The sequence below is a fragment of the Uranotaenia lowii genome, chromosome 1 (genome assembly GCF_029784155.1).
Source record: "Uranotaenia lowii strain MFRU-FL chromosome 1, ASM2978415v1, whole genome shotgun sequence".
Taxonomy (NCBI): Eukaryota; Metazoa; Arthropoda; class Insecta; order Diptera; family Culicidae; genus Uranotaenia; species Uranotaenia lowii.
This window is the reverse complement of record NC_073691.1, coordinates 154060610-154073453: the sequence shown is the minus strand read 5'-3', so window position 1 is coordinate 154073453 and position 12844 is coordinate 154060610. Positions and strand designations below refer to the sequence as shown.

Below are 12844 nucleotides of genomic sequence, written 5' to 3'. Positions count from 1 at the left end.
TTAAATACTTTTTATGCTAGGAATCTCAACATAGAGTAATAACACGTAATAGTAATTACTCAACGAGTCGAAAATGTAACTGTAATGTGTAACCTTGTAATTATTGTCTCACGACTTCCGACTTCACACTTCTCTATCGCCTCATGTATCACGTCCTACTTTTTACGTCTCAGGTTTCACAATTTTAACAAGGAATATTTAAATAAGGTAGTGCCGAGAGCCATATTGGATTTTTTTGTGACGTCACAAAAACGATTGTATCGAAAAAATTTATGAGAATGGTAGGAATTTCAAAGAAAAAAGTTTTAGAACGAAAATTAAATCCAATTTCATTGTGATTAGGTTTTAAGGTCTCTATTTCACTATGTTACGAAGTTTTTTGGTCCTTTGAGGATTGCATTATTATTTTTCCTTATTTTATTAGTGAATGCAATGTCGCCTTGACGCTAAAACGTGCAAAAATGAATGAAAAATCAGCTTTAAAAAGGTCTAGCTGGTAGATATTTAGTGTTCAGCTGATTGTCATGATTTTAATCCAATTGGTTTACCATATACAAGAACAATTAACATCAATAAATGATCGTTAACTTAGTTTTCAAAAATGCCAGTAAAAGATTGTGGTTTTGTATAAAAATTTGTGTTTTGATCACTTTATTCTAATGAGGAGCTTAAACTGCACTGACTTGAACATTTTCATGTAAGACTTTGAAATAATTTTAAAGTTTTGCAAATTTCAGTGGGGAAAGTTTACCATTTTTTCTAACTTCGATGGTCTATTTTATAGAAAAAAAAATATATTCTAAAATGCAACATTTTTCGTACCGATCTAGAAGAGCAAGAATCCTTCTACAATAACATGTTGTTAAAGTGGAAAATTTCTAGCACATTCTTCAAATTATCAACGAAAAAGATAAATTTCCTAGTAAATTAACAGATTTTGCGTGATTGTGACGTCTCAGCCTGTACCAATACTAGAGCAAGGCTGCCTTGACACTACCTTCTTTAAATATTCCTTGCCTCACCTAAGCGTCTTTCTGCTCTCTTCTTACGTTTTATATCTCACGTTTGACTTCTTAAGCCTAGTCCACACTTGGCAACTCGGACTGCGATTTCGGTTGCTGAGACTTTGTTCTTGTTTACATTTGATGATGTCTTGTCTCAAGTCTCCCGACAGATATGGGAGACCTTCAGCAATCAAAATGTAAACATAAACAAGTCTCAGCAACCGGAATCGCAGTTCAAGTTGCCGAGTGTGGACTAGGCTTTAGATCTCACGGTATCAACTCGACGAGTTCTGACGATGTCTGTGTATTTGTGTGTATTAGTGTACATTTTTTAACCTTTGATCTCGACTTTTTGCGAAACTGGGCTGCACAGTTCAAATGATTTTTATCTTTAAAAAAATGGATTTGATTTCTCTTTAATCCATAAAAGAAAAAAAACACAATAGTTGAAAAAAATTCTTCATAGTGAATATCATAAAAAGATCACTCCCAAAAACATGTCAATTTAGCTTGCTAGCAATCACTATTCAAGATAATCGTAAATATGACGTCAAATTATACATGACGTCATAGACACGAAGGGAGAAACTAACAGCCTTCACTCCCACTCAGATTTGGTGTCATCATGACGGAAAACTGTGTAGGATGAAAGAGAAAGCTTATTTTATAAAGCCAGTTCAATTAATTTCAATTTGGTACCGGGTCAGTTTATCAGCGAACCAGATTCTAACAAAACAAAACATGTAGACCAAATTGTATTCTTAGTTATTTACTTGTTAAAAGCAAGAAAAATGTCCGGAAATTATATACACAAGAACCCCGCTTATCCGAGGTTGTCGGAGAAAGGACCACCTCGGATAAGTTAAACCTCGGATTACACGAAATACATTGACAATCCCTTTCCTCTTGCACTAGTTTGCATACCATCCAGGCGCATCACTCGATAAATACATTTCGGTAGTGAATTTTGGATAGGGCGAATGCGCCAAATGTAAACAAATGGATTTTATCAACTGAGTGATAAAGTACTAGCTCTACATTTTGAGTGTACAACGTTAACTGAAGAATATTTGGTCGAGGAATATAGAGAACAAAATAAAATTTTTGCTGGGTGCTTATGGAGCTGTCAAACTTTGAACGCGTTTTTTCTCGAAACAGTGATGTTGGCGCATTCGCCGTTTTCAAAATTCGATACCGATTTGTATTTCGGCAAGTTTAGACTTTGAACTCGTCTATCCAATAGCATAACAATATTTTTTCCCGAGTATTCCGTTTCATGACATTACTCGACGAACATAATTCCTAAAATTCACTCGGTCCATGGCAACCGTTCTCCAATTTCTCGGACATCCCACATCAGCCAGATCACGCTCCACTAGGTCTAACCACCTCGCTCGTTGTGCCCCTGTTGGTCTCGTTCCTACCAGATTCGTGCATTCTCGTAACATGTCCTGCCCAGCGTATCCGGCCAGCCTTCTCCACCTTCTGGATACTGGCTTCGCCGTAGAGTCGCGCGAGCTCGTGGTTCATCCTTGGCCTCCACACCCCGTTCTTCTGTGCGCCGTCAAAGATGGCTCTTAACACTCGTCGCTCGAATACTCCGAGTGTACGCTGGTCCTCCTCGAGCAATATCCGTGTCTCCTGCCCGTAGAAAACAACCGGTCTAATGAGCGTCATATACAGGCTACACTCCGTGCGAGGGCTAAGTCTTCTCGACCGCAGTTGCTTGGCGTTAGGCGGCGGATTAGGATTCGGGACAGCACTTTGTAGGCGGCATTTAGGACAGTGATCGCTCGCTAGTTCTCACATTCCAATTTGTCGCCCTTCTTGTAGATGGGGCATATTACCCCCTCCTTCCACTCCTCCGGTAGCTGTTCTATGTCCCAGATCCGGACTATCAACCGGTGTAGGCCATCATCCAACTTGTCCGGGCCCATTTTGATGAGTTCAGCTGCGATGCCATCTTTCCCAGCCGACTTGTTGCTATTCAACTGGCGAATGGCTTCCTCAACTTCACTCATCGTTGGGAGTGGCTCCTCTACGTCGTTGGCTACGCCGGCGATGTACCTTCCCCCACCGTCTTGATCTCCTGCATGTGCGTTGTTCAGGTGTTCATCGAAATGCTGCTTCCACCTTTTGATCACTTCACGATTGTCCGTCAGGATGCGCCCGTCCTTATCCCAGCACATTTCGGCTTGCGGCTTGCGGAGTTTCTGATAGCGCTTTCGTGTTTTTGGGAACGATGCTCCAGCTCCTCAAGCTCTTCCTCCTCCAGGCGGCGCTTTTTCTCCTGGAAAATTCGGACTCGCTGCCTCTTCCGCTTTCGGTAATTTTCAACATTTCAAAGGGTGCCTCTTTGCACTACTGCCGCCAGCGCGCCGTTTTCACCGTCCATTGCCCTTCTAAACTCCTCGTCGGACCAGTCGTTCCGTCTAGTTCGCTCCACATAACCGATGACGTTCTCCGCAGCACTGTTGATGGCTTTCTTGATGGTATCCCAACAGTCCTCGAGAGGGGCTTCGTCAAGCTCGCCCTCTGCCGGCAGCGCTGCTTCGAGCGATTGCGCTTAGTCGGCCGCGACCTCAAGTTGCTTGAGTCGTGCGAAATTTAACCGAGGCGGGAGTCAGTTTCGTATGTTGTTCACTACGGAGAGTGTTGGGCGCATCTTCACCAGATAGTGATCTGACTCGATGTTGGTGCCTCAATAGGATCTGACGACGATGATGTCCGAGAAATGCCAGCTGTCTATCAAAACGTGGTCGATCTGTGATTGAATTTGGTACGATGATCTCCAAGTGTACTTGTACTATCTATCAGTCTGAGGCCGTTTTCGTTGGTTAGCTGGAGCTCTTCTTATTATCGGTTTGAATTCCTCCTACTGGTCGACTTCAGCGTTGAATTCCCGACGACGATCTTGACATCATGTTTTGGGCAGCGGTAGTATTCACGCTCCAGCTGCGCGTAAAATTCGTATTTGTCGTCACCGGTACTTCCGAGGTGAGGGCTGTGCACGTTGATGATGCTGATGTTGAAGAACCGGCCCTTGATTCTCAACCGGCACATTCGTGAGTTGATCGGCCACCACCCGATGCTCGTGTGTGTTGCCGCAGCTCTGGTGGAGGGCACGACCAGCTGGGTACGTTTGTACCGTGAAGCCCTTCCAGCATACCTCTTGTAGCGCTTCGATGTCGAATTTGTGGCACTCCAATTCGTTGGAGAGCACGTGGGTACTGTCCACGAAATTTAGAGATCGGCAGTTCCATTTTCCAAGTTTCCAATCGCTAGTCCCTTTTTGTCCCGTGGGTCTTCGCCGATTTCCATCCGAAATTTGTTGTTCGTTGTTCGTTGCTTATGTTTTTATTTAGTCACGGGCTCGCTGACATTTGGGGCTCTACAACATTTTCGACCGACTGGTCCCAAAGGAAGGAAACCTGACAGAATGCGGTTACTGGCGAGGCATAACGTTGATCGGTACAAACCTCAAAGTACTCTGCTAAGTGGAAATCGAGGAGAAAATCGACTCTACACTCCGACGGCAACAAGCTGGATTCCGATCCGGACGATCTTGGGTGAATCCCATCACAACGCTACGAATCACACTGGAACAAATCAACTAGTTCCAGGATTCTCTTCTGCTGGTGTTCGTTGATTTCGAAAAAGCATTCGACTGACTTAACCATGTACACATCTGGAAGGCTCTAAGGCTACGAGAATTCCCAGAGAAACAAGTCCATCTCATCGAAGCACAATACGAGGCATTTTCGTGCAAGGTCCTGCATGATGGTGTCTTGTCCGAACCAATCCCGGTAACTGCTGGAGTGAGACAGGGATGTGTCTTATCATCGTTGCTTTTTCTATTCGTAATGGATGAGATTCTGATTAGATCGATTAACTGTGCATCGAACCGAGGATTGCCGTGGAATCCTTTAACAATGGAACAACTGAACGACCTTGACCTGGCTGACGATATTGTTTTGCTCGCCCAAACACAACCGGACATGCAGAGCAAACTCGACGACCTCACCGAAAGTTCCAAGGCAGCAGGTCTCAAAGTCAAACTAAGTCGATGGAGATCACTCCAGTTTCATGGTAGCTGGGCAACAGGTTGAGAAAGTGGAGTGCCTCCAGTATCTTGGTAGTCAGATAACGCCTGATGGTAATATCAAGAAAGTGATCGAAACCCGGATCAGAAAGGCACGATTGGCATTTGCGAGACTCCAAAACATCTGGTGCTCACGCCAGATTTCTCTACGAACAAAAATCCGAATCTTCAACTCAAACGTCAAATCCGTATTGTTGTACGGGTGCGAAACTTGGTGCATATATGCGGGGACTACGCAAAAACTGCAAGTAACATCGCCGGTGTCATCCAAGGGCGCTAGTCATCGAGATTCGGGAACGTAAGTGAAGATGGATTGGGCACACGCTGCGAAGAGATGAAAACGAGATTTGTAGAGAGGCGCTAGATTGGAATCCAGAAGGTCATCGAAGAAGAGGCAGACCCAGAAACTCGTGGTGGTGAGCCTAGACGCCGAAATTCGAACTGTCGACGAGAATCTTGACATCAACGGTGGAGGTCTTTTACGACGGCCCTATGCTTCGGAGGATCGACGCGGGAACATTAAGTGAAATAAGTAAACTCGCAAGGCCCGCAGCTAACCCCACTGTCTTGCAGGAGGACCGTCGTAATGTTGCTCTTTTGGGTCCCGAACACCACCAGGACGTTGTACAACCTACAAATACAACCTAAATCACTTGCTTGAGCATAAAAATCGCGTTCACAAAGATTTGCATAATTCTGAAAGGATGCCAACGAAACATTTAATTTCAAACGCTCAGCGTACAAAATGTCAATCGGATTGATTTCACAAATTAAAACATCGGAGACCCACAAAAACACCATCGATGTGAGTTTAAACGGGTAGCCTCTTTCGTCCCGTTTTGGCGAGAAAAGGTTGCTGCCAAATTTTCCCCGAAAATATTTGGGAGTTTGCCCAAAACTGGACGTTGCCAAACATCAGCAGCGTTTCCGTTAACGCCCAGGCACAACACAACCGAGACAGGTAACCATAATGAAAATTCAATAAATATTTGTCGCAACTAGCTGGTTGGCTGGCCACAGAACATTAAGTGGAACTTCGAATGAGGGGTAATCTGAGCGGTCTTTTCCGGGGTCCAAGGGCTTCCGGGCGATCGAATTGCATCCGATACCGGAAAAATAGGAAACAAAAAATGCAATGCCGGTGAATGGGTGATAGGCTATTATTTCTGGTGCATTTTTTTTTATTTGGAAAAGAGAAGCGGGGTTCCATATCGATTCTGGCTTGATTTTCATTTCGCGTGCTACATTTGGCGCATCCAATCATTATCAAACCCGAATGTGTTTCCTTGGCGCGGGAAATACAAATCCAAACATGAATTTTCAAATCCATATGGTTAATCGATATCTAACTGATCTTATCTCATTTTGATTTAGGGCAAACAATTTTGTGGTTTTTTCGAGAGCTTAATTCAAAATGAAAACTACGAGACCTGCTTGGAAATGATGCATGAGACTCGTTTGAAAATTATCTGAATTTATTAAAACAAACTAACAATAGCGGTGATAAAACCCAAAATCTCTTTTACCATTGGGTAAAAATCAACCAAATTTTGCACACTTTCTCATTGATGTGTATTGTTCACATGATGTCAAACTCGAAGTCGTGTTTTTCGATGCAACGAAAATGGAGGTGAACCAACGCGAGTCGAGAGAACAAATTTTTTCCAAACACCTGGAATTTCCTGACCTGTCGCACCGGCAGTTGGAAAAAAATGTTGAACATTCATCATTCAACCGTCTCCAGAGTGTTGAAGCGGTTTAAGGAGCGGTTGACGTTAGACCACGGCAAAGGAGCTGGATGAAACCCGGAACCGGAGAACAAACAGACGGAAGGAAAGGTGAAGCGGATGATTTAAGCAAATCCCAACGTCTCAAGCTGTTATTTGTCTAAAAAGATCGGCATGTCGCAGAGCTACGTCCCGAATGCAAAGAAGGGTGCTGGACTACATACATACAAGGTACAGAACTTCCCAAACCACGATGAGCAGCAACAATCGATGGCTAAAACTCGGGCACGGAAGCTCTACGAGAAGATGCTGACAAAATATGGCTGCTGTGTGATGGACGACGAAACGTATATAAAAGCCGATTTTGAGCAAATTTCAGGGTTGCAGCTTTCACCTGTAAAAGGAAGTTTGATGTGAACGACAAATTTATGAAGAACTAGCTGATTTACCCGGCCTTGCTCGGGTTTGCATAAAATATAAATCAAAATAAGTCGTTTGACTTTACGAAATTTTGGTAGCTTTGTGTTCAATATGTTTTATATATTTATTATGAGAAAATTTTACCCATGTTGTGCCATGCATGTAAGCTTTGAAAGTTTTGTTAGTGATTTTCAAGTTTTGAATGAGAATATTTACTGTGTTTCCCTTTTTCATATTTTTGAAATACTTATAGTTATGAGGTTCGAATTCATAGAAATTAAAAATAATTTACCATGAATGCTTTTTTATTTCATCACGAAAAACATTTAATATCCACCCTTTCTCGAAGGAAGCTTGAATAGCTTTGGCCTTCTTATTTTTCTTCTTCAAATGTATTAACTATATTTTTATCTTTCCCACCCCCCATCTAATAAAATCTCTTTTGGAGATGATCTCTTCAGACGTTATATGCCAAATGCTCCCCCGTATGCTATATTAAAGTTTAATTTGTCCAAAAAATTCTAAGAAGGCTTCCGAAACTTGCCGCAGCTCGTTACCTTCAAGTCTTCCAAGAAACGGCCATGAGTTCGAATCCCAGTCACGGCATACACAGTAAACTTTTGTGGTTTAATGGTTTAAGCATTTGTGAAATGCTAGCCATCATATACTCGAAAGATGTACGCTTAGAATTAAGTAAAAGGAATCTCTTCGAGGAAACATTAAGTTTCATTGAGAACCTGTATGTGTTTGTATTTGGTTTTTTGATTTGCTTTCCAGTACACGTGGACTCTGGATAATCGTTTCTTACACCCGGCCCATGGTGATGGTAAAAACAACCCGCCAACGGAAACGAAAATCGGCTGCCAAATGGGTGCCATGACTTTTGATTTGTGGAAATAAAAACGAAAGTTGTATGGGGGGATCCTTTTTCTTAGGCGGGAGGGGCTCAGAACTTTCACTAAAACCTTACCCTGGTCCAAATACATCTCTGTACCAAATTTTAGGCTTATCGGTTAAGCGGTGTCGATTTGTATAAGGTGCATACAAACATATATAGTCCAACTCATCTTTATATATTAGAAGAAGAAGATAAAATGTCGAGGTTCGCCTCCAAATATCTCGTTTGGCAGGCCATCTGCTCTTGCGGACTGAGAAGTGACAAAAGGTACAGTAAATGGCGAGATCTACAAATCTGAGTGCATCTAGAAGCGACTTTTGCCGTTCTTGCAGCAGCACGACGAAGCTCCGCTAATCTGGCCATATTTGGCATCATGCCACTATTCTAAAAGTGTCCTGAAGTAGTATGAGGGCAATTCCGTCCATTTTGTTCCAAATGAAATGAACCCGCCAAACTGGAGCAGTTCTGAACAACGATGAAGCGGGAACTTCGGAAGAGCAAGAAGACAGTCAAAGACCAGAAGGGCATGTTAAGAAAAGGGGGAAAAACTGAGAAACTGGTACCGGATGACAGGGTGAAGATTTTGATGGAAGGCATCAAGTGAAAATGCATTCAATTTTACACTCAAGTCTCCGTCGATTAACTTTTATTTTGATTTTTGAAGTAAATATATGTATGAATTTACCCTAAAATTTTGATTTGATTCTGATTATCATAACTCTTGTACATCAAAAATTTAAGGTTGAGGGGACACCAAACTGACGTAGTCAGAAAAATTATTGCTTTTACCATTTTCTTCTAAATTTACAAAAACATGCGATTTTCACCCTACTAAGAAAAAGGGGTAAGTTGCAACAAACTCTGTAATTAATGAAAAATCGAATGAAAACGTTTAAAAATTAATAGTTTTTGATACATTTGTGATGTCATAACGCATAATGCACCATTTGCAGTAATGTTTGGTGTTGTTCAAATTAAATTTTCCATTTTTATCTGTCAACATTTTTTTAAAGAAAAAAGTGTAAATCTGCTGCATACATTTAGGGGTAAAAAATCTACAAAATATTCTTTTGGCTTAAATCATGAAAATAATTTTTAGGATGGATGAAATTTTAATGTTAACAAACGCATAATGCAAAACAATCTCATCCCAGCATATGGAAACTCGATTTATGAGATTTAGTTATGATTTGCATGTTGTTGCATTTTGCTTCAGACAGCTAACTGAATTATAAAAATATTTGTTTAAAAAAATTTAATGATTATTCGAAAAATATTTATACATCAACAGTGTTGGTATAGAATAATGAAAGCAATATAAAGTTTATAGGTGATATCATTAAGCCAATTCGTCATACTTGGCAAAGTTTTTTACGACACCGAAAAATATAAAAATTTGTACATTTATTGCGCGATTTTTTAAATTTTTAATGACAATCAAAACCTGAAAAAAAACTCCTTCACGATGTTAAAAACTATGTCATCATCAATTTGTTATCATTGAATTATAACTTTATTACAGTATATTGAAATAAAAATTGAATGAGTGTTGTGAGTTACAAATGTTGCATCTAACCCTGCTTTTGCATGTTGCCCCGTTTGACGGTACTAGCCAATATATCCTTGAAAGATGTACGCTTTAGTCTTAAGTAGAATTTAGATCTCTTCATAAAAACATGAAGTTTTACTGAGATCCTATATGTGTGTGTTCGTTTTTCAAAAGATAACAGCAGCTAGTGCACAACTGGTTGGCCACCAGATACAAACAAATACGCTAAAAGTTATTTTCAAAATTGAACTTATTGAATTGTATACATCACGTTTTTTATAAGTCGAAGTGGATTTTTTTATTTTTTAAAAGCAAAGCTGAAAAAATCATCTTTTAAATTGTGTAAAAGAATTGACACGAATATGAAAAATTAAAAATGACTTCGTTGTGAACTGCCGCATGTGGTGGGTCTTTGATAATTAAGCAGTAATCTGCTTAACTTAAAAGGAAATTTATATGCAAAGCTCTTGAATTGTTGTCAGTCAAGGATTGTTAATCTCTTTAAACTCTTAAAACGTAGGTAGGTGCGATATCGTGCGATCACCATACTGGTTTGCTCAATCGGTTCTTCGAGCCGGATCCTTTTATTGCTGTACGATTGAGTGATTTCCCTGAAAACATAACATTTACAAACTTTCACTTACCCGCGCCATCTTCTCGAAGGCATTGACACACTCCTGCTTGTCTAAACCGTAGCTGGAACAGACAGTGGCGAATTCCTCGGCATCGATGCTTCCATCCGTGGAGGCATCCTCCAGATCGAACATGAAGTTCATGTATCTGTTACGTGAGGGGGGGAAGAAGACGAGGACAGTTAGCAAATGGATACGAAAAAAAACATTGTCGATTGTCATAAATTTTCTGATCAACAGCAAAGGGACTTAAACTTTTAGTTCAAATAAATTGATTGCCAGACCCGATTCAGCCATGATTTATGTCTATTCGATTAGTGCTCGTAAATAATGCAAGGATCGGTTAAGTAGCATCGTTAAAAACGATTTTTATTTCGCAAAATACTCGATTAGGACTCAATTTGATGGGAAGCGTCTCAAAGGAGCCATCCAACACGTAGGGAAAACAACGATAGCTCTTATTAAACTGATAAGCTCGTCTCGAGGGATTGACTTGAATTATGATGTGGTCTACAACTATCCCATCCGAATAAAACCAACGACATTATTTGAAGATGAGAGTTGAGAACACAAAAAAAAAGAAAATCATGCGAATTGGATTGGAATGGTCTTGGGAGCTGTAAGCATTCAATATTTGTTCTACTAATTAAACAAAGAGATTCGTTTGAAACAACGTTTTATGGGTTGTTTTTTTTAAAGGATAATAAGGGAAAACTTTGCTGGTTCTTTCGCAAAACTTTTGGAACCATTAAAGGGCAATCTGTTGAATAACTCCCCACTATCCGGGGTAAACTTCGACATCAGCAAGACACATTACCTCCCCAAAAGGACGAATCACGTCTTACCTTCAGCCACTTATTTGGGAACATTCCAATTCCGGAAACACAAGTCTCCTGAGCAGTTCTGGTGAGTCGACAACAAAAGTTGAACCACTTCCGCTTTTTTTTTGTTCGTTTGCGAAAGGTCGAAAGATTTAAGTCTCAACCAGGGATAGAATTATGCCCCAGAAATGCAGCTCTTCCCCCATTGAATGGAGTTGACTTCCAGGGGAAGGTCGTCCGAGAGAGAAAAATATAAGAATGAAACTTTCAACGAAAATCGCTGTACCCCAGATTCTGGTGCGGATTCTTCGGAGAAGGAACGGTTAGTCCTTTACGAAGGAAATCAATTTATATTCATGAGTGGTGTTGCTCCCCTGCTGATGCTACTTAACGTTGCTAGGTGTTGTTGTAGCTGATATTGTTCAGAGATTTTCCCTTAACATTTTCTTTAACGGCTCTATCAGAGGAATAAAAAACTCTCCTCTAAGGGTTTAGAGTTTAAAGGGGGATTTTTCCGTACAGCTGTTGTAACATATTTCAATATTTTGTTTCCTCGAAGCATTAGCAAGCTTACGAGTTTGGTTCTTGAAATTGATTGTTACACTTTTGGAAGGTTGAATCAAAGTTTGCAACCGTTGTTTGGTTCAACCAAAGAAAAAATATTGAAAAATTCTGCGCCCTTCCAAATTTCCAACCAGGATGCCTTTTTACCTAAGCCTTTTTTGTTGTTCAAGAATGAACATCTGAAACAAGTCTAATTAAAATGCGACCAACATCCTTCCAGTTTCCAAGGCTTTCATATATCGATGTGTGTATCTGTATATGAAGACTCGTGTTTGGATATGTTAATTAAACTGTGAAAAGGCAATCTTGATCCAAGCTTAATTTTCCAATAAGTGTGGCCAAGGGGCTGAACCGAGAAGCGAAGTCAAGGTGAGAGATCTTTGGGGCAATTATCTGATAGGAGCTTGGGGGGAATATTAATTTTAATTCCCCAACAAGTAGGCATCTAGGCTATATAAGATGAAAATCTAGAAACTAATCGATGTGAAAATTGGTTCGATTTCAGGTGAACACTCCGACATGGGTATCGTAAATATTATCGTTATCATCACCATCAACATAGAGGATTGATGCTATTTAAACCTACCTGATTTGCCAATCTAGAACCGATTCAGGATTTCTGGCATACTCGTCCCACATTTTGTACCACTCATCGACCGAAACCTGTAAGAGAAAGAATGTCTGTTATTTTGTTCAAAATCGTTTATAAACATGAAAATTAAGAAAAAGATCAATTTATTTATTTGTTTCGTCAACCGTAACGTAGACAAGTTTTATATAAGTGTATTTCCTTAAGAATAGGTTTAAGCAATGTCTGCTTTACAATTTTTCTTAAGAATTTAGATTTCTTCGATGGAAATATTGTTTGAGTTTTTGCCGAGACATTGTAAAGTCAATGATTTCGCAGTGTTGATTGTAAGAGGCCATCATGCGATTTATTGGCCCATTTTTCGCGTAGTTTGTGCGATAGTGATTAATGAAAAAATATATTTCGATTTCGGAGTTGCCGAGAGGGTGCATAAAACTTTAATTTTGATAGAATTTCTTTTGAGTCTATACGCTGCGAAACGATATCGTTTACAAATGAAATCATTGCATATTCGCGGCGTTCTTATAGTGTTTGTATG

At 40.3% G+C, this 12844-nt stretch overlaps 1 protein-coding gene across 4 annotated transcripts in view; it reads right to left on the bottom strand.

Moving 5' to 3' along the window:
• Window positions 1-12844, bottom strand: part of LOC129740592 (calexcitin-2-like) — a 195356-nt gene that overhangs the window by 16035 nt on the left and 166477 nt on the right. For all 4 annotated transcript variants that reach the window (XM_055732293.1, XM_055732296.1, XM_055732294.1 and 1 more), the window contains exons 6-7: window positions 12304-12380; window positions 10345-10480 (exon numbers count right to left, since the gene is read on the bottom strand). In XM_055732293.1, the coding sequence (XP_055588268.1) occupies window positions 10345-10480; window positions 12304-12380 (213 nt within the window). The remainder of the gene's footprint in view (window positions 1-10344; window positions 10481-12303; window positions 12381-12844) is intronic.